This window comes from Chiloscyllium punctatum, chromosome 1 (assembly GCF_047496795.1).
Source record: "Chiloscyllium punctatum isolate Juve2018m chromosome 1, sChiPun1.3, whole genome shotgun sequence".
Classification (NCBI taxonomy): domain Eukaryota; kingdom Metazoa; phylum Chordata; class Chondrichthyes; order Orectolobiformes; family Hemiscylliidae; genus Chiloscyllium; species Chiloscyllium punctatum.
Genome location: NC_092739.1, coordinates 161960233 through 161980043, shown reverse-complemented (window position 1 = coordinate 161980043; position 19811 = coordinate 161960233). Strand labels below are relative to the sequence as shown.

The 19811-nt window shown below is 42.1% G+C and overlaps 1 protein-coding gene across 1 annotated transcript in view; it reads right to left on the bottom strand.

The window, feature by feature from the left end:
* The window catches only part of m1ap (meiosis 1 associated protein), a 64036-nt gene that overhangs the window by 23025 nt on the left and 21200 nt on the right, over window positions 1-19811 (bottom strand). Inside the window, exons 4-6 of the mRNA XM_072575740.1 lie at window positions 19601-19771; window positions 5663-5819; window positions 4729-4870 (exon numbers count right to left, since the gene is read on the bottom strand). Of these exons, the coding sequence (XP_072431841.1) occupies window positions 4729-4870; window positions 5663-5819; window positions 19601-19771 (470 nt within the window). The remainder of the gene's footprint in view (window positions 1-4728; window positions 4871-5662; window positions 5820-19600; window positions 19772-19811) is intronic.

The following is a 19811-nucleotide window of genomic DNA, read 5'->3' as shown; positions in this document are numbered from 1 at the left end:
TTTAGTTTAAATTTAGATTTGTTTGTGATTGGTGCCAGGACATCAGGAGTTTCTATGAATTTTAATGAGTCAGTTGAAACCTTGAAGTAAACAGTTTAGTGCATTAGGAAACAAAGAAAAATAAACTGCTGTTGCCTAGCACCATAAGTCCAGTACTACAGAAAGACTGAACCATCTAGATGCAGTCAGGCAAAGTGCAAGTTTCAGTAACAGAGAAAAAGTCTGTAGTGGCTGTTAGTTGATCAGTCTCAAAAACCATCTGTCCAAAGTGACTTATAAGTCAATGAGAGAAAAGCTCCAGAAAAATAACAATGTTAATGAGATGAGTTTAAGGAATATACATCAAATAATCCTTAAGCTGCAGCAGCTTCTTTAATGGTCTCAAGAAGGATATTAACGAAAGAAACTGATAATAAACCATTTATAGATATGCCACTTAACCAAGGAGTTTTCAGGTTTCTCACTTCAAGTTAACATCTTGCTCTCCTGCTAACATTACTATCTTAGAATCCCTTTGCAAGCTGAAGGAACTGCACTGCATTTTCCCCTGAGGCAGTTTATAGCTTTCAGGGCAACATTGAGATTAAAACTTCAAAGCTTGGACAGTGTCTTTAATTTTTATTACACCTCTTACCCCTCCCAGCAGAGCTGACCTATTTTCCACTATTCACACCAATCATTATAACTCTTTTTCTGTATCTATATCCAGTTTTTATTACAATAAACACTCCCTTTGTCTTTTGCTCTGGGCTCCACTTGCTCCTACTCCCACTTTGTGAACAGCATAAAAACAACCATTTCCCAGCCTCCTTAACTTTTAAAGATGAGCAATACTGGACTGAAAATGTGAACATGGTTTTTCTCTCTCCCCAGATGCTGCCAGACCTGCTGAGTTCCTCCAGCACTTTATTTGTAATTTCAGCTTTAAAATAGAGACGGGTGACCCTACACTGCGTTTTGAGTGTTGTTAAGGTTCTCTTTGAGGATAACAGATTTGAAATCGTACTTATAATATTTGTATTTAGAGTGCTTCAAATAGTTACTGTACAGTACAACACAGCATGTATTTTCCTTTAGGTGCAATAAAGTATTGAACGAGCTGTCAGAGGAAGTGGTGGAGGCAGTAACATTAAAAAGGGTATATACAGAATGGGTACATGAATAAAGAGTATTTAGAGGGATATGGGCCAACTGCTGACAAATGGAACTAGATTAATTTAGGATATCTGGTCAGCATGGATTCTTTTATCTTTCTGAGTGTAAAGGGGAAGATATGGTAGTTAGGCCAGTGGTGTGCTCCTGCTGCCAGATGCAGGAGATCAGGGAGCAGTCCAGTGTCCCTGACGACTACGTCTGCAGGAAGTGTGACCAGCTGCAGTTCCTCACAGACTGCATTGTTCGTTTGGAGTGGCAATTGGACACACTGAGGATGAGGATATAGGGGCAGAGAGAGTGATAGACACTAGTTACAGGGAGACGGTCACACTATAGGTTCAATCAGGTAGATGAGTGATGCCAGGAGAGTCAGGCAGGTAATACAGGAGCCTCCTGTGGCTAATTTCTTCTCTAACAGGAATACCATTTTGGATACTGTTGGGGGTATAGACTCTCAGTTGAGTATAACAGCAGCAGCCAGGCCTGTGGCACCACAACTGGTTCTGCTGTAGAACAGGGTTGGACAAGGTTCAAGCAAGTGATAGTGGTTGGCGACTTGCTAGTAGAAGGCACAGACAAATGTTTCTGTGGCTGCGTTCGAGACTCCAGGATTTGGTGCGTTGCATGGCTGGTGCCAGCCTCAAGTACGTCTCTGAGCAGTTGCATGAAATTCTTAAGGGGGAGGGTGAGCAGCCAGGTGTAGTGGTGCACATTCATATCAATTACATAGGTAGAAAGAGGAATGAGATCCTGTGAAGTGAGTAAAAGGAGTTTGGAAAGAGCCTGAATAATAGGACTTGAGGTTAAAAATCTCTGTGTTACTGGATTAGTGGTGCTGGAAGAGCACAGCAGCTCAGGCAGCATCCAAGTAGCTTTGAAATCGATGTTTCGGGCAAAAGCCCTTTGTTACTGCCAGTGCCACGTGCTAGTGAGGCATGGAATAGAAAGATAGGACAGATGAACACATGGCTAAGGAGCTGGTGCAGGGGGCAGGGATTTAGGTTCTTGGATCATTGGGAGCTCTTCTGGGGCAGGGATGACCTGTACAAGAGGGGTGGGTTGCACCTAAACTTGAGCAGAACAAACATTCTCGCAGGGAGGTTCGCTAGTGCAACTCGGGAGGATTAAACTAGAGTGGCAGGGGGCTGGGAACCAGAGCAGCAGGTCATGAAGTAGAGGGATTGAAGGGAAAGTAGATGTTAGCTCCAGTAAATCAGAAAAAAGGGACTGGAAGAGACAGGTAAGTGAACACAATGGTACTAATGGACTGAGTGTGTTTATTTCAATGCAAGGCGTATCATAGGTAAGGCAGATGAGCTTACAGCCTGGATCAGTACATGGGACAATGATACTGTGGCTACAAGACTTGGTAGAGAAAGGGACAGGACTGGCTGCTCAACGTTCCAGGGTTTCATTGTTTTAGATGAGATAAAGAGGAAGGTAAAAGAGATGGAAGAGTTGCACTACTAATCAGGGAGAACATTACATCTGCACATAGAGAGGACATACAGGAGGGATAATCCACTGAGGCAAGATGGGTGGAGCTCAAAAATAAGTGCAATCATTCTGATAGGATTATGCTATAGGCCCCCCAATAGCTACTGAGAGACTGGGGAACAAATATGTAGGTAGATTATGGAAAGATACAATAAAACAGTTTTGTCACAGAGGTGACTTCTACTTCCCCAATATTGACTGGAACTCCTTTAGAGCAAGAGGCCTAAATAGTGCAGAATTTGTTCGTTGCATCCAAGAGAGTTTCTTGAAACAGTATGTGGATAGTCCAACTAGAGGAGGGCCATACTGGACCTTGTTTTGGCTAATGAACCTGGCCAGGTGACTAACCTTTCAGTGGGAGAGCATTTTGGAAACAGTGATTACAACTCCTTAAGTTTTATGGAGGAGAAAGTGAGGACTGCAGATGCTCAAGATCAGAGTCGAGAGTGTGGTGGGGCTGGATAAGCACAGCCGGTCAGGCAGCATCTGAGGAGCAGGAGAATTGACGTTTCAAACATAAGCTCTTCATCAGGAATGAGGATTGTGGGCCAAGGGGGCAGAGAGATCAAGCCTTATTCATGAGGAAGAGCTAATGCTCGAAATGCTGATTCTCCTCCTCCTCGGATGCTGCCTGACCAGCTGTGCTTTTCCAGTACCACATTCTTGACTCCTTAAGTTTTAAGATAGCTATGAAGGTTAAGTCAGGACTTTGCAGAAAGGTACTAAATTGGAGAAGGCAAATTACATTAGTGCTAGGCAGGAGCTAGGCAATGTTAATTGGGAGGAGCTATAATTAGCAAGTCTAAATTTGACATATGGGTTGAGAGTGTAGTGCTGGAAAAGCACAGCAAGCCAGGCAGCATCCAAGGAGCAGGAGAATCAACATTTCAGGCATGAGCCCTTCATCAGGAAAGAATTTGACAGGTGGGAATTGTTTAAGAACTTGCTGATAAGAGTTCAAGACTGGCATGTTCCAATAAGGGGAGTTATATTTGTGTAAGTGTGAGGTACTGCATTTGGGAGGTCAAATGTTAAGGAAAAGTATGCAGTTAATAGCAGGACTCTGAACAGCATTGATGTAGAGAAGGATCTTGGGGTTCGAGTTCATAGCCCCCTGAAAGTAGCCATACAAATAGATAGGGTGGTAAGTAAGATAGGGTGAAAGTGAGTACTGCAGATGCTAGAGATTAGAGTCAAGAGTGTGGTGTTGGAAAAGCACAGCAGGTCAGGCAACATCCGAAGAGCAGGAATATCGATGTTTCGGGCAAAAGCCGTTCATCAGTGAAGGTGTGTAGCATGTTTGCCTTTATTGATTGCGAATTGAGTACAAGACTCCGGATGTCATGTTACCACTTTGGTTAGGCCACAATTCTGGTTGCCACATTTGTGGAGAAGGTGCGGAAGAGATTTACTAGGATGCTGCCTAGATTAGAAGATATGAGCAAGAAAGGAGCAGCTAGAAAAACTTGGATTGTTTTCTCTGGAGCGGCAAAGGCTGAGGGAAGATTTGATAGAAGTCTATAAAATTAAGAGATGCAGAGATAGGTTCAAATCTTTTTCCCAAAGTTGAAATGTCTAATATTAGGGGGCATACATTTCAGGTGAGGGGGGAAAGTTCAAAGGAGACGTGAGGGGCAAGTTTTTACCCAGAGAGTGGTAGGACCCTGGAATGCACTGCCAGGGGTGGTGGTGGAGGCATTTAAGGGACTTTTAGATAAGCACATGAATATGCAAGGAATGAACGATATGGACCAAGGGCAAGCAGAAGGTATTAGTTTCACTTGGCATCATGTTCGGCACAACAACATGGGCCAAAGGGTCCATTCCTGTGCTGTACTGTTCTATGTTCTATGGACGCAATCAACTGAAGGGTCTGTTTCCATGCTGTACAGCTCTATGACCCCATGACTCAATGACTCATGCTTTCTACTAGACATGGTCAAAAGGTAAGCAAAAAATGCAATAATGAAATTAACTTCAGACTTTTCCAATTGCAGCTGCAAAAGATTATTTTCCTACCTTTATTCTACTTGTGTAACTTGTACTTCGTGACAGATTTGTGCTTTTCTTTCCTACCTTCAAACTGTGACAGAGCGCGTGAAAGTTTTGGTGGTTTATCTCCAGTTCATCCCAGTCCAGTCTCCAACAGTTTGTGGGTCTGATGATAAGTGGGAGCCCATACAATACAGATTCACAAACACCATCAGATTTCACAGCCCTATAAGGTAAGCATTTTAATAAGCATCTAGACCTGGAAATTTGACTATTTGATTCTGAGTTGAGAAATGTGCATTCAATAATTAGACTTTGACTTAGACTTAGGTTATTAGACTTTGACATCAAGTCAGAGAAAAGATATTAGGACAGGTGGTTAAACTCTTCATTTAAAAAGCTAAGTTGTAAGGAATTGTTTAAGAAACAGAGAAAAGGGAACATGACCAGCAATGGTAGATATTACAGAATATTACAGAAATATGCAGGGGGTATCTTCATGGTCTAAAGTAGAAACTTCAATATTAAACTGTCCTATATTGATAAAAATAAAAAACATAGAAACACATGGGATAGGAGGAAGTTATTCATCGCATCCACCTCAGGTCAGAATAATAGTTATCTAGTTTAATCAACAAGTTGTAATTATCCCAATCTCCAGCTTTTGGCTCATAGAACTGATGTTATAGTACCACAAGTACTTTTAATATTTCAGATGCTGTCATTCCTGAAGTCTCCTTTTGCCCATTACTTTAAATCTATATCTGCAGGTTATTGGCCTCTCCCTCTTGGAAATAGTCCCCTCCTGTCCAATATCTAGGTCACTCATATTTTTACACCTCAATTAAGCCTCCCCTGAGTTACAAAGAAAACAACAATAGTTTATCCATTTTTCTTCAGCTACAATTCCTGGCAATATTCACATAGATCTCCTTTAGGGACACCAATTCCTTCCATTAATACCTTAACCACAACTGCATGCAGTACTTTATAGTCCAAGGAGACGAAGCCTACTTACTTTATAACTTGAAGTTTGTGCTGCAGGGGTCCTAGGTTTGTGGCTTTGTTTGTGTTCAGGAAGTCCCTGAGACTTTCGGTTTTCTCAGTTAAGCTAGTTGGTCCAGGAAGGAGGGCAGGACTAATGAGTCTCTCCTGAACATCACACTTTAGACAGGCTATAAGAAATAAATAAATAATATAAACCACATTATATTTGCACATAGTTCACTATACCTTACCCACACTGGTATCTAGTGGAGTAACATTGTGAAAATAAATGAATAAGAATATAATAGGAGTATAAGAAGTCTATTGATTCCTCAAAACCTGTTCCTCCAGTCAATAAGATTGTGGTTTATCAGATTATGGCCTTTACTCCATTTTCTTGTCTTCCCCTTCAGCCCTTGACTCCCTTGTCAATCAAAAATCTGTCTAGCCTTGAATACGTCAAACAACCCAGCCTCTGCTGCTTGCTGGGGACAGAATTCTAAATACTAATGATCCTCTGAGAACATTTGTGCCACACAAGTGCCAGGCAATGACCATCTCCAACAAGAGAGAATCCAACATTGAATCCATCACTTTCAACATTATGGGATTACCAGTGAACAGAAACTGAATTGAACCAGCTATATGTACTAAAACAACAGGTCAGGCTGGGAATGTTGCTGTGAATGACTTACCTCATGACTCCTCAAAACCTGTGTTCCAATTACTAGGTACAAGCCAGGAGTGTAATGGAATGATCACACTGACCTGGACAAGTTCAACTTCAAAACTATTTAAGAATCTTAATAGCAACCAGATGAAAGCAGTCTGTTTGACTGGCACTTCATCCACTACCTTCAACATTCATTCCATTACTGATTCACAATGGCGGCAGTATGCAGGTTCTACAATGTGCTCTGCAACAACTCACCATTATTCCTTCCCCTGACTCTACTGCCTAAAAGACAAGGATTGCATGAGATCACCACCACATACTATCCTGACTTGGAACTGTACCATTGTTCCTTCAGTGTGGGAGTCCTTTCCTAGAGGCACTCAAATGTACCTACCACACATGGACTGCAGCAGTTCAAGTAGGCAGTTCATCGCTACCTTCTCAAGGACAATTAAGTATGGGCAATAAAAGCTCGTCATGATTTGGAGATGCCGGTGTTGGACTGGGGTGTACAAAGTTAAAAATCACACAACACCAGGTTATAGTCCAACAGGTTTAATTGGAAGGACAATAGCTTTCGGAGCGACACTCCTTCATCAGGTGATAGTGGAGGGCTCGATCATAACATATAGCAAAAATTTGCAGTGTGATGTAACTGAAATTATATATTGAAACATTGATTGTCTGTTAAGCCTTTCATCTGTTAGAATACATTGATAGTTTCACTTCTTTCATGTGTAAATCACAAAACCTTTTTCTTAAAGTTGCATTCTCGGGTTAGCTATTAACAATGGTGACACTTAGCTAGTGACACTCATGAATGAATTGAAAAGTCTTTCTCATCTTCATCTTAAACGTGACACACTTATTTTGAAACTATGCCCTCAGTTCTGGATTCTTTTGAGAATCAGGCATCACTGATACACACAGTTTGTTAGGTTAATAAGGCACTGACATTGGTTACAGAGGCCAACAATACCTTACTTATCACTAGGTTAAAAATCACACAACACCATGTTATAGTCCAATGGATTTATTTGGAGGCACTAGCTTTTGAAGCACTGCTTCTTCATCAGGTGGTTGTGAAGCAAACATTGAAGTAGGCCTCACAAATGGAAGGTTCATTAGGACGGAACTTATAGCAAACAATTTCAGTGTCATGAAGCTGAAATGATATATTGAACTAACCTAGATTAAGTCTTTCATCTTTTTGACTGGGTTTGATCGTGTTTGTTCTTTAATATGTAAATCCCAGAACTTCTTTTAAGTCACATTCTCAAGATAACTTCAGGTTTAAGAACAAAAGGTGCCATCTCAGCTCAGACAATGCATTAAAGGTGTGAGGTTAAAGTCTGTCTGATTAGATTAGATTCCCTACAGTATGGAAACAGGTCCTTCAGCCCAACAAGTCCATACTGATCCTCCGAAGAGTAACCTACCCAGACTCATTCCCCCACCCCATATTTATCCCTAAATATAACACTATTATAACAACACTAAATATAATAGCATCTAACACTACGAGCAATTTAGGATGGCCAATTCACCTGACCTGCACATCTTTTGAATTGTGGGAGGAAGCCAGAGTACCTGGAGGAAACCCACACAGGCACGAGGAGAACGTGCAAACTCCACACGGACAGATGCCCGAGGCTGGAATCGAATCCAGGTCCCTGGCACGGTGAGGCTGCAGTGCTAACCACTGAGTCACCGTGCCACCCCAATCTGTGTCCCAATCTTGAGTCAAACTGGTTCTATTTCTAAACTGGAATTTACAAAATATTACATGGTTTGACTGCCTGTATGTTATGCATTTTTTGCACAAAATAGAATGTATATGCAAGTACAATTCTGTAAATATAAATTCACTCCATAAACCTATAGTGTGTGCATGTGCAGGAGAGTGAGACAGAGTGAGTTTGTGCATGTGAGAATCATTACTTAACTCTATTTTGACATTACAGATGTAAGGATATGTAACGGTATGGCAGATGGTATGTCAGCCTTCATAGTGAGAGGATTCAAGTATAGGAGCCGAGATACCATACTACAATTGTTCAGGGGCTTGATGAGACCACACATGCAGTATTACATAGAACATAGAACATAGAAAAATACAGCGCAGGTCAGGCCCTTCGGCCCTCGATGTTGCGCTGACCGAAGCCTACTTAACCTATACTAGCCCAATAATCTCCATATGCTTATCCAATGCGCGCTTGAATGACCATAAAGAGGGAGAGTCCACCACTGATACTGGCAGGGCATTCCATGAACTCACAACCCGCTGAGTAAAGAGAGTATTGTGTGCAGTTTTGGTCTCCTTATCTGAAGAATGATGTTCTAGCCATGGAGGGTGTGCAATAAAGGTTTACTAGACTGATTCCTAGGATGGCAGGACTAACTTATGAAAAGAGACCAAAACAGTCAGGAATATATTCACTGGAGTTTAGAAGAATGAGAACGGATCTCATATAAAACTCTAAAAGGACTAGGCTGGTGTTATGCCACAGGGATAGCAATCTAAACCCAAGCCAGACTATCACTGGTGTCACAATACATTAATGTGAAATTAACACATTCAATGACTCACAAAATTGCTCAGTTGTTCTGAACCAGACTTTAGAATAACAAATCTTGCACTCCAAGTTTATAACTTAAACAAAAATTAACCATTTATTACTGATAATTCATGTAATATTTTGTAAAACACAGATAAACAGTTTCATGATGGATACCATGCCTTCAGAAATATTAGGTAAATTGGTTTTCCACAGGCAAACAGAATTTTAAGGGAAGGGCTTTTGCCCGAAACGTCAATTTTACTGCTCCTTGGATGCTGCCTGAACTGCTGTGCTTTTCCAGCACCACTCTAATCTAGACTCTGGTTTCCAGCATCTGCAGTCATTGTTTTTACCAGCCAGAATTTTAAATTTCCAAATTGACTGTTGTTGCCCTATGTCATCGCTGTTGACTTCTTCCTGGGAACAGCAAATTCTGGCTCGAAGACAGATGACACTGTTGACACCACTGGACCTATCTGGACCAGCTCAATATTCTGAGGGACTTCCCCCAGTTGGTGAGGTGTGGCGACTAGCTGTCTGTGTGTCTCCTCCAAATCGGATCATTCCCTAGCCTGTACTGTGTTTAATATCGGTCCTGTTTGAGTCACCACTATTGCTGAAATCCACTTTTCCAGAGATGTATAACTCTGAGCCAACACAGTCTCTTCTCTTTGGATTACTCTCAACATTGAGGTTCCTGTCCTTCTGACAATCTGTCATTCCTGTTTTGCTCTGCCTCTTCTCTGATCTCTTCTGGCTGCAGCAAGTCAAATATGGTTCTCAACTGATGGTTGAACATTAAGGAGCTGGTGAACACTGGGTCATTGCATGTGGTGTATTCCTATATATGCTGAGAAACTTGTTGAGTCACCGTCCTAATGAACCTTCCATTTGTGAGGACTACTTCAATGTTTGTACAAGTCTCTCTGCCTGGCTGTTTGTTGCAGGGTGATGCAAAACCAATTTTATATGTCTGACTCTGATCTTCCAGGTGCTCCTTGAATGCTTGCACACAAACTGTGAACCACTGTCATTTACGACTTGTTCAGGGTTCCTGAACATGGCAAATATTTAATTCAGTCAGTCTGTTGTTGCTTCTGCTGATGCTGACTTCATGACTGTCCCTTGGAGTGGCCATCTGTGATCACTAGTAATATCTGTCCTTCTAGATCCTGCAAAATCAATGTGAATCCGCTGCTATGGCAGCTGAGGCCAGTCCCATGGGTGAAGGGGTGACAACAGTGGCGCCATCCTTATTAATGCTCAGGATTTACATGATCCAGCTTTCTCCTCAATCTGGGAGTTCACATTCAGCTTCCAAAATAGTCTCCTGGCTACTTTTTCATTCGCACTATGCCAGGTGTCCTTGTTCTGAGGCAAAAAAAAAACTGCAGATGCTGGAATCCAAGAGAGACAAGCAGGAGGCTGGAAGAACACAGCAAGCATCAGGAGGTGCAGAAGTCAACGTTTTGGATGTAACCCTTCTTCAGGTCTGGGAGTGGGTGTAAGGGGAGCCGCAGATAAAGGGGGTGGGAGGGTCAAGGTGGTGAGGTGGAGTAGGTGAACACAGGGGGTACGACCTGGTTGGTGGCTGCAAGGGTCGATGAGAGGAATGGAAAGGAAGGGGAGGAGCTGGGAAGGGAGTTGGGTGATGGGAAGGGAGTTATTTGAAATTTGAGAACTCAACAAGTTCTCCCAGCCCCTCCCCTTCCATTCCTCTCATCAACCCTTCCTTCCAGCCACCGAATGGATTCATTCCTCCCTTTGACCAACCAGGTCGTACCCTCTACCTGTGTTTACTTATCCCGACCTTACCACCCTGACCCTCCATTCCAGCAGTAGTAACCTTGATAAAACAATTGCATTGCTGTGTTTCTCTGACTGTCAATATCTAATTTCATATGAGTAGGCTGACAGAGCCAGTGCCCATCTCTGCAGGCATGCTGCAGCCATTGATGGTTTGCCTGTATATGTGTCAAAAACGGAGGTGAGCAGCCCGTGGTCTGTCAGCAGCAGGAATTGACTGCTATAAAGGAAGCAGGTGAACTTCTTAACAAACATAATGTCTAATCATTCCTTTTCCACTTGGACACACTTCTCCATCTTCTTTAGTGCCCTCGATGCAAACACAATGGACCTTTCTTTTCCATTCAGCAAGATGTGTGACAGTACAGTGCCAACCTCAGAAATCAAGGTGTTGCACACTACCCACAGTGGCAATTTGGGATCGAAATGAGCCAACACTTACAATCCGTTTCAGACTTGCCTCTCCTCCCAGTAAGCCTTCTCACATTCCTGGGTCCCTTTTCCAGCAATCAATCCAGGGTTTTAGCCAGCTCCTTTACAAGTTTAAAGAACAATCTAAGTTGAGACAAATTCTCTGGCCTTGGGCGCTTTCATCTGCTTGGGCGCCTTGTGCAATTACATAGTCCAGGTGCTCTATGGAGACATTAAAAAAACTCATATTTCTCCCTTTTTCCTTGCAGGCCGTGTTCCTGCAACTTGTTTAGGGTTTCTCAAAAACTCCTCTTTGGACGGTCCAGTAATCAAAATATCATCCACTCAAAGTTTAGTCCTCTGTAATGGAGCCAGCACTGACATGATGCCAAAGGAAAGTTGCTTGTAGCAGAACAATCCCTTGTGTGTCACTATTATCAGCGACGGCAAGGCTTCTTCACAATCCCCCTCTGCAAGTAGGCACGTGACAGATCCATTTTTGACAATTCCTTTCCCCTAGCCAGCTAGTCCTTAATGGAAGTAGGTATTTATCCACACAGAGGGCTGAGTTGACCATGTCCTTAAAGTCACCACAAATCCCCGCTATGCCATCTATTTTTAAGAGTGGGATGATCGGAGTGGTCCATTCACTGATGTTTACCAGTTCTAACACTCTCAGGTTCACTAGCCTTTCCAGTTTCACCTTCACTTTAGGCTGGATGGTGTGCAGTACAGGATACATCTTTACATTCCTTGGACAAGCCTCTGAATTCAACCAATGTTTCGAGCAGGATATCCCTTATCCTGCAGCAACCATTTTTACATCCTGAGGACCTTGGAAGGACTCACTCAGACTGTGAGATTTGTATTGAAGAGTCATGGTAACTTCCAGGATATTTGGTATCACCTCCAACATTTGACATCGATGTTCATATGATGAAGAGGAAGCTTTTAAGTTAGAACATAGAACATAGAACGTAGAACAATACAGCACAGAACAGGCCCTTCGGCCCACGATGTTGTGCCGAACTTCTAACCTAGATTAAGCATCCATCCATGTACCTATCCAAATACCGCTTAAAGGTCACCAATGATTCTGACTCTACCACTCCCACGGGCAGCGCATTCCATGCCCCCACCACTCTCTGGGTAAAGAACCCACCCCTGACATCTCCCCTATACCTTCCACCCTTCACCTTAAATTTATGTCCCCTTGTAACACTCTGTTGTACCCGGGGAAAAAGTTTCTGACTGTCTACTCTATCTATTCCTCTGATCATCTTATAAACCTCTATCAAGTCACCCCTCATCCTTCGCCGTTCCAACGAGAAAAGGCCGAGAACTCTCAACCTATCCTCGTACGACCTACTCTCCATTCCAGGCAACATCCTGGTAAATCTTCTCTGCACCCTCTCCAAAGCTTCCACATCTTTCCTAAAGTGAGGCGACCAGAACTGCACACAGTACTCCAACTGTGGCCTAACCAAAGTCCTGTACAGCTGCAACATCACTTCACGACTCTTGAATTCAATCCCTCTGCTAATGAACGATAATACTCCATAGGCCTTCTTACAAACTCGATCCACCTGAGTGGCAACCTTCAAAGAACTGTGTACATAGACCCCAAGATCCCTCTGTTCCTCCACCTGACTAAGAACCCTACCATTAACCCTGTATTCCGCATTCTTATTTGTTCTTCCAAAATGGACAACCTCACACTTGGCAGGGTTGAACTCCATCTGCCACTCCTCAGCCCAGCTCTGCATCATATCTAAGTCCCTCTGCAGCCGACAACAGCCCTCCTCACTGTCCACAACTCCACCTATCTTCGTATCATCTGCAAATTTACTGACCCACCCTTCGACTCCCTCATATAAGTCATTAATAAAAATTACAAACAGCAGAGGACCCAGAACTGATCCCTGCGGAACTCCACTTGTAACTGGGCTCCAGGCTGAATATTTACCATCTACCACCACTCTCTGCCTTCGACCGGTTAGCCAGTTTTCTATCCAATTGGCCAAATTTCCCTCTATCCCATGCCTCCTGACTTTCTGCATAAGCCTACCATGGGGAACCTTATCAAATGCCTTACTAAAATCCATGTACACTACATCCACTGCTCTACCCTCATCCACATGCTTGGTCACCTCCTCGAAGAATTCAATAAGACTTGTAAGGCAAGACCTACCCTTCACAAATCCGTGCTGGCTGTCCCTAATCAAGCAGTGTCTTTCCAGATACTCGTAAATCCTATCCCTCAGTACCCTTTCCATTACTTTGCCTACCACAGAAGTAAGACTAACTGGCCTGTAATTCCCAGGGTTATCCCTATTCCCTTTTTTGAACAGGGGCACAACATTCGCTACTCTCCAGTCCCCTGGTATCACCCCCGTTGCCAGTGAAGACGAGAAGATCATTGCCAACGGTACTGCAATTTCCTCTCTTGCTTCCCACATAATCCTAGGATATATCCCGTCAGGCCCGGGGGACTTGTCTATCCTCAAGTTGTTCAAAATGTCCAACACATCTTCCTTCCTAACAGGTATCTCTTCTAGCTTATCAGTCCGTTTCACACTCTCCTCTTCAACAATACGGTCCCTCTCGTTCGTAAATACACTGAAGAGAAGTACTTGTTCAAGACCTCTCCCATCTCTTCCGACTCAATACACAGTCTCCCACTACTGTCCTTGATCGGACCTACCCTCGTTCTCGTCATTCTCAGGTTTCTCACATACACATAGAATGCCTTGGGGTTATCCTTGATCCTATCCGCCAAGGATTTTTCATGCCCTCTCTTAGCTCTCCTAATCCCTTTCTTCAGGTCCCTTCTGGCTATCCTGTATCCCTCCACTGCTCTGTCTGAACCCTGTTTCCTCAACCTTATGTAAGCCTCCTTCTTCCTCTTTACTAGACATTCAACCTCCCTCGTCAACCAAGGCTCCCTCACACGACCATTTCTTTCCTGCCTGATCGGTACATACATATCAAGGACACGTCGTATCTGCTCCTTGAAAAAGTTCCACATTTCCACCACATCCTTCCCTGACAGCCTATGCTCCCAACGTATGCTCCTCAAATCCTGTCTTACAGCATCGTAATTTCCCTTCCCCCAATTGTAAAATCTTCCTTATTGTGCGCACCTATCTCTCTCCATAACCAAGGTGAAAGTCACAGAATTGTGGTCACCATCACCAAAATGTTCACCCACTAACAAGCCCACCACTTGTCCCGGTTCATTACCGAGTACCAAATCCAATATGGCCTCCCCTCTGGTTGGACACTCTACATACTGCGTTAGAAAAGCTTCCTGGACACACTGCACAAACACCGCCCCATCCAATCTACTTGATCTAAAGAGCTTCCAATCAATATTTGGGAAGTTGAAGTCGCCCATGACTACGACCCTGTGGCTTCTGCACCTTTCCAAAATCTGTTTCCCAATCTGTTTCTCCACATCTCTGCTGCTATTGGGGGGCCTATAATAAAGACCCAACAAGGTGACTGCACCTTTCCTATGTCTGACTTCTGCCCATACTACCTCCAGAGGCAGATCCCCCTCAAACTTCCTTTCTGCAGCCGTTATACCATTTCTAATTAGCAATGCCACCCCCCCTCCTTTTTTACCACCCTCCCTAATCTTACTGAAACATCTGTAACCAGGAACCTCCAATAGCCATTCCTGTCCCTCATCTATCCATGTTTCCGTGATGGCCACAACATCATAGTCCCAAACTATGATAAGTTGACAAACTCTGGAAAGTTTGTGAAAAGGCACACTACTATACAGCCCTGTTGTGATGGTGGAGGATCCCACTGCTTGAACTGCTCAGCTCTCATCACGGAGGAAGGCTCCATCTCATACAGTCATAGAGCTTTATAGCACAGAAATAGAACCTTTGGTCCAACTCATCTATGCTGACCAGATATTTTAAACTGATTTAGTTCAATTTGCCAGCATTTGGCCCATATCCCTCTAAACCCTTCCTATCATTGTACACATCCAGATGCCTTTTAAATGTTGTAATTGAATCTGCCTCCATCACTTCCTCTGGCAGCTCATTTCATGCACATACCACCCTCTGCGGGAAGAAGTTGCCTCTCAGGTCCTTTTAAAAATCTTTTCCCTCTCATATCGAACCTATATCCTCTCGTCTTGGACTCCCCTAGCCTGAGAAAAAGATCTTGGTTATTCACCGTATACTTTCTCCTCATGATTTTATAAACCTCCTAGGTCATCTCTCAGACTCTGACACCCCACAGAAAATAGCCCTAGCCTATTCAGCCTCTCCTTATAGTTCAAACCTTTCAATCCTGGCAACACTTGTGAATCTTTTCTGAACCTTTTTGAATTGTATACGTCCTGCCCTGATTTGCCTTAGCAAAACATAACACCTCACATTTATCTAAATTAAACTCCATCTGCCACTCTAGTCCATTGGCCCATCTGATCAAGGTCATGTTGTACTCTGAGATAATCTTTTTCACTGTCTGTTACAGCATGAATTTTGGTGTTATCTGCAAACTTACTAACTATACCTCCTATATTCACATCCATGTGAATGTGGAGAATGTCAGAAATAGAACAGTATATCAGTAATGCTACTCCTAAGCTTAGGTCAATCACAATGAAGCAACATGTTATTTCCTAACACAACGTGTTCTAATTGCTTCACAAGGAAGCCAATGCCATGCCTCCATAAGAAGTAACTATCCAAATGAATGTTGCAAATCCAAACTGCTAGTCCAAAACATTGGGGCAGTGAATCTCAGACACTATGATGCGATCTGTCCCAAAAATATCACCCTTGAAATCACAGACCAGACCTTTGCATTCGTATAGTTAGCTTTGCAAATTTGCAGCTGTGAAGCATTTTCTTCCAGTATCATTTATGTGAAGTGATGCAGAAGTGATAAAAATAGGTGACACTTTTAAGATTGTGTCTGTATGGATTTGATTGTCTGACACAAAAATGGAGACAATTGCTTGAGGCAATAATTTTAATGTTCATTCTTGCAAAAAGAATGAGATGACAATGAACTGCAATTTGCTTCCAGATGGGTGGTATCATACAGTCAGTGGATGCATGATTAATACCATTGCCCCAAGCAGGGCCTCAAAGGAAATAATCATATTCTGCCACTAAAGAGAAAGACTGTAACAACTCTACGTACTCGGCTTGCAGAGCAGCCATTATATATCTCTGACTTAGAGTTAACTCAGAGCCATACAGTATAGAAACGGGTCCTTTGACCCATAAAATCTATGTCGACCAACAAACACTAAACTATACTAATCTGATTTACCTGCACTTTGTCCACAGCCTACTTTACCCTAGCATTTTAAGTGCTCATCCAGATGCTTCTTAGATGTTGAGAGAGTACCTGCCTCCACTACCTCTCAGGCAGCATGTTACATATTTCCTCTGAGTGAATGTTTTCGCCCCGCAGATCTCCTCTAAGCTACTTACTCCTCAGCTTAAGCTTATGCCCTCTGATCTTAAGACACCTGCCACTGGGAAAAAATTCTCACAATCTATCCCATCTATGCCTCAGATCATTTTGTATTTTATCTGTGGTATTGAGCCAGGGCTGGGTCTTTCTTGCTTATTCTCTCGTTGCTCATTACAAAAAGGCTCAACAAGATGGACATTGACAAGATTATTCCTTTGGATGCAGAGTTCTGAAAATGGAGGGTATATTCTTATGATAGAAGAGTCTGAAATGAGGAGAAGTATATTCATTCCGAAGATGAATTCTTAGAACTCCCAATTCCGGAGCGTTATGGATACTCCATTGATGTGTACATTCAAGGCTGATGATTCAGGAAAAAAAACTGGATATTGAGAGCAGGTAGAAAAGAAAGTAAAAGATCAGCCATGATTGTATCAAATGGCAGATTAAACTAGAGGGGCTGAATGATCTGAAACTGCTTTTATTTCTTATAATGTAATAGGTCTGAATAGAACCAAGTAGAAAGAACAAGATAAAACCTAATTAAAATCAATTATATTTGCTTTTCAACTTTCACAATTATCGACAAGGATTCACCATTTTGCTATGACAGCAAATAACAGGATTACTATCATGTGTTTTATCAGATGGTGGCAGTTATACTATTAAATATAATATTTCCAAAAGGGATATTAAAGATCTCAGGTAGCCAGCATGAGTTAAAAATTCTATTTACAATAATTAATTAACTTACAGTCAATATGCTGTAACTCTGAATTTTTTACAAATGATTACCAATCTTTTTTATAAGACATAATAGTCTTAGATTGTAACTGTTTGCTGTGAAATGATGTAATCAGATGTTTTACACACATATTTGCTTACATTTACAATAAATCTAGTGACACTTATTAATAACTAATTATCAGTCTCTAAGCATAACAGTTGCATGTTTTCAAGGTTAAGCACTTCTCCAGGGACGTCATTCTGCAGAGTTCTACTGCAAGTTTAGAGTCCCTGAGCACAAACAGTGAATAGTAAATAGTTATAATTGGCCCTGGTTCTTCGATTTATGTTTACCATTAGGGAGCTTCATGCCAAAAACAGAACTTCTCCTCCTAGTTTAATAAAGAACAGGGAGATATATCTAAATCTGACAACTGAAGAAAACATGATTAATTTAAGATAAATAAGGTCACTACAAACTCATATATCATAATCATCACTTCAAAAGTAATATTCATTTTTTGATCTTTTTCATCTCCCCTTTTTGTAGAAGTTGACTTATGTTGGGATAGATGGTTCCATGGGCTAGAGTGAACATTATTTGTGTCAGACCCAGAAAATTAATATTGACCTTGAGCATGCATCACAGACTAGCAATAAAACTTGTCTTCAGCTGGAAACTACAGAGTTGCAATTTTTTTTAGATTACTTACAGTGTGGAAGCAGGCCCTTCGGCCCAACAAGTCCACACTGACCCGCCGAAACACAACCCACCCAGACCCATTCCCCTACATCTAACACTACGGGCAATTTAGCATGGCCAATTCACCTAACCTGCACATTTTTGGACTGTGGGAGGAAACCCACATAGACACGGGGAGAATGTGCAAACTCCACACAGTTAAGTTGCCTGAAGTGGGAATTGAACCCAGGTCTCTAGCGCTGTGAGGCAGCAGTGCTAACCACAGTGCCACCATGCCGCCCATGGCCATTCTGGCCATTGTTTAGAAATGGTTTTCCTGGTTAATTTTTTTCTACTCTCTTGCCCTGATCTGGTGAGGTCAATTCTAGCATTGTCCTTACAATCATTAATGGTACAGTACGGAAGAAGCCATTCTTTAATGGAGCTACTCAATTAATTTCACTTACCCTGCTCTTTTCTATAGTCCTGTAAATTATTTTACTTGAAGTATTTATTGAATTCTCTTTTGAATCTGTTTTTATCATGTCTGTCTTTGTATATCATTCTTTACTTCTTCTGGCTGTGGATCGTCTTATCACTGGAAACATCTTCCTTTATTTGCTTATATGAAACTTGCATGCTTTTCCAAACCTCTATATAATCTCCTCGTAAATACTTCTTCGCTAAGGAAAGAAACTCTCTTTTTCCAGCCTCTCCACATAACATAAGATCCCCCATCCCCATTTTAACAAATCTGTTCTGTAGCTTCTCCTTAGCCTTGAAATTCCTTCCTAAAGCAGAGGTAGCTTTGAATGTGGGGTGTTTTACAGAATAATGAATCAGGTTCACCCTCCAGGTAAGTTAATGGCTAGTAACAGGCTACTAGGGTCAAGATTGAGGGGGCCAAGAGAATCTTATCAGTACCGAATGAACTTCAATCTGCACATGTAGCCTGGCAGATCTTTACAGGTGACTTTCAGTGAAACATTTTCTACACTTTGCCCTGGAGCTGATGTTGCCACAGGTTCACTGATTCTCGCTTTCACAATAATGGTTTGGCAGGAGTGGCAACAAAAAAAGTTATGAATTTCACACATCTTCAACCTAGACGTACCATGTTATTCTCGTACCAACAGTAGAAATGCGCTTCTCTCCTACTGGGGCTACTGACAGAATCGCACTAGTAAGATTACCTACCAAGGCACTAAAAGTGGGATTTAAATCTGCTTTAGGTCCTTACCTCAGGAAAATCTTAAAGATGGTAAAAATAATGCCAATTCAGTCTTAATCAGTGAGAAAGGTTTAGCAAAAACCTCTGCTTCAGTTTATTTTTCTTTATTAATTAAGCAAAGGATTACAGAAGTTAGCCTGAGATAAGACTGAGGTGAGCTTGATTGCACAGCTACTCTAAACCTGATATATCTTCTAATCTTAAAATTAACAAATGAAAATGATAAGATTTTCTTGGCACCCTCAATCTTGACCCTAGTAGCCTGTTACTAGTTCTATAGTCTGCTTGATACTATCTTTACTAAGGGTATATTTCTATACTATGGTATATTGAATTCTGAAATCCTCCACATGATCGAAACAACTCTAAGATGTAGCTTTAATCAATCATCTTTGCAAGTCATCACTCATAGCACTCATAGCACTGATTACTTCTTCCTGTAGAGCTGGGAAGACATACTGCTGGAAGCAGCAAGTGAAGATGCTCCTTGTCCGTCCCATGATTGTGTAACCAACTCTTGAAGAAACTATCCAGGCTGATTGCGTCATTCTCAACTGTCTGCAGATCGATGTCTGTCCCCAGTATGGAGCATTCTATTCAGTAAAAATGGCATCCATTAAATAATTAACTGGA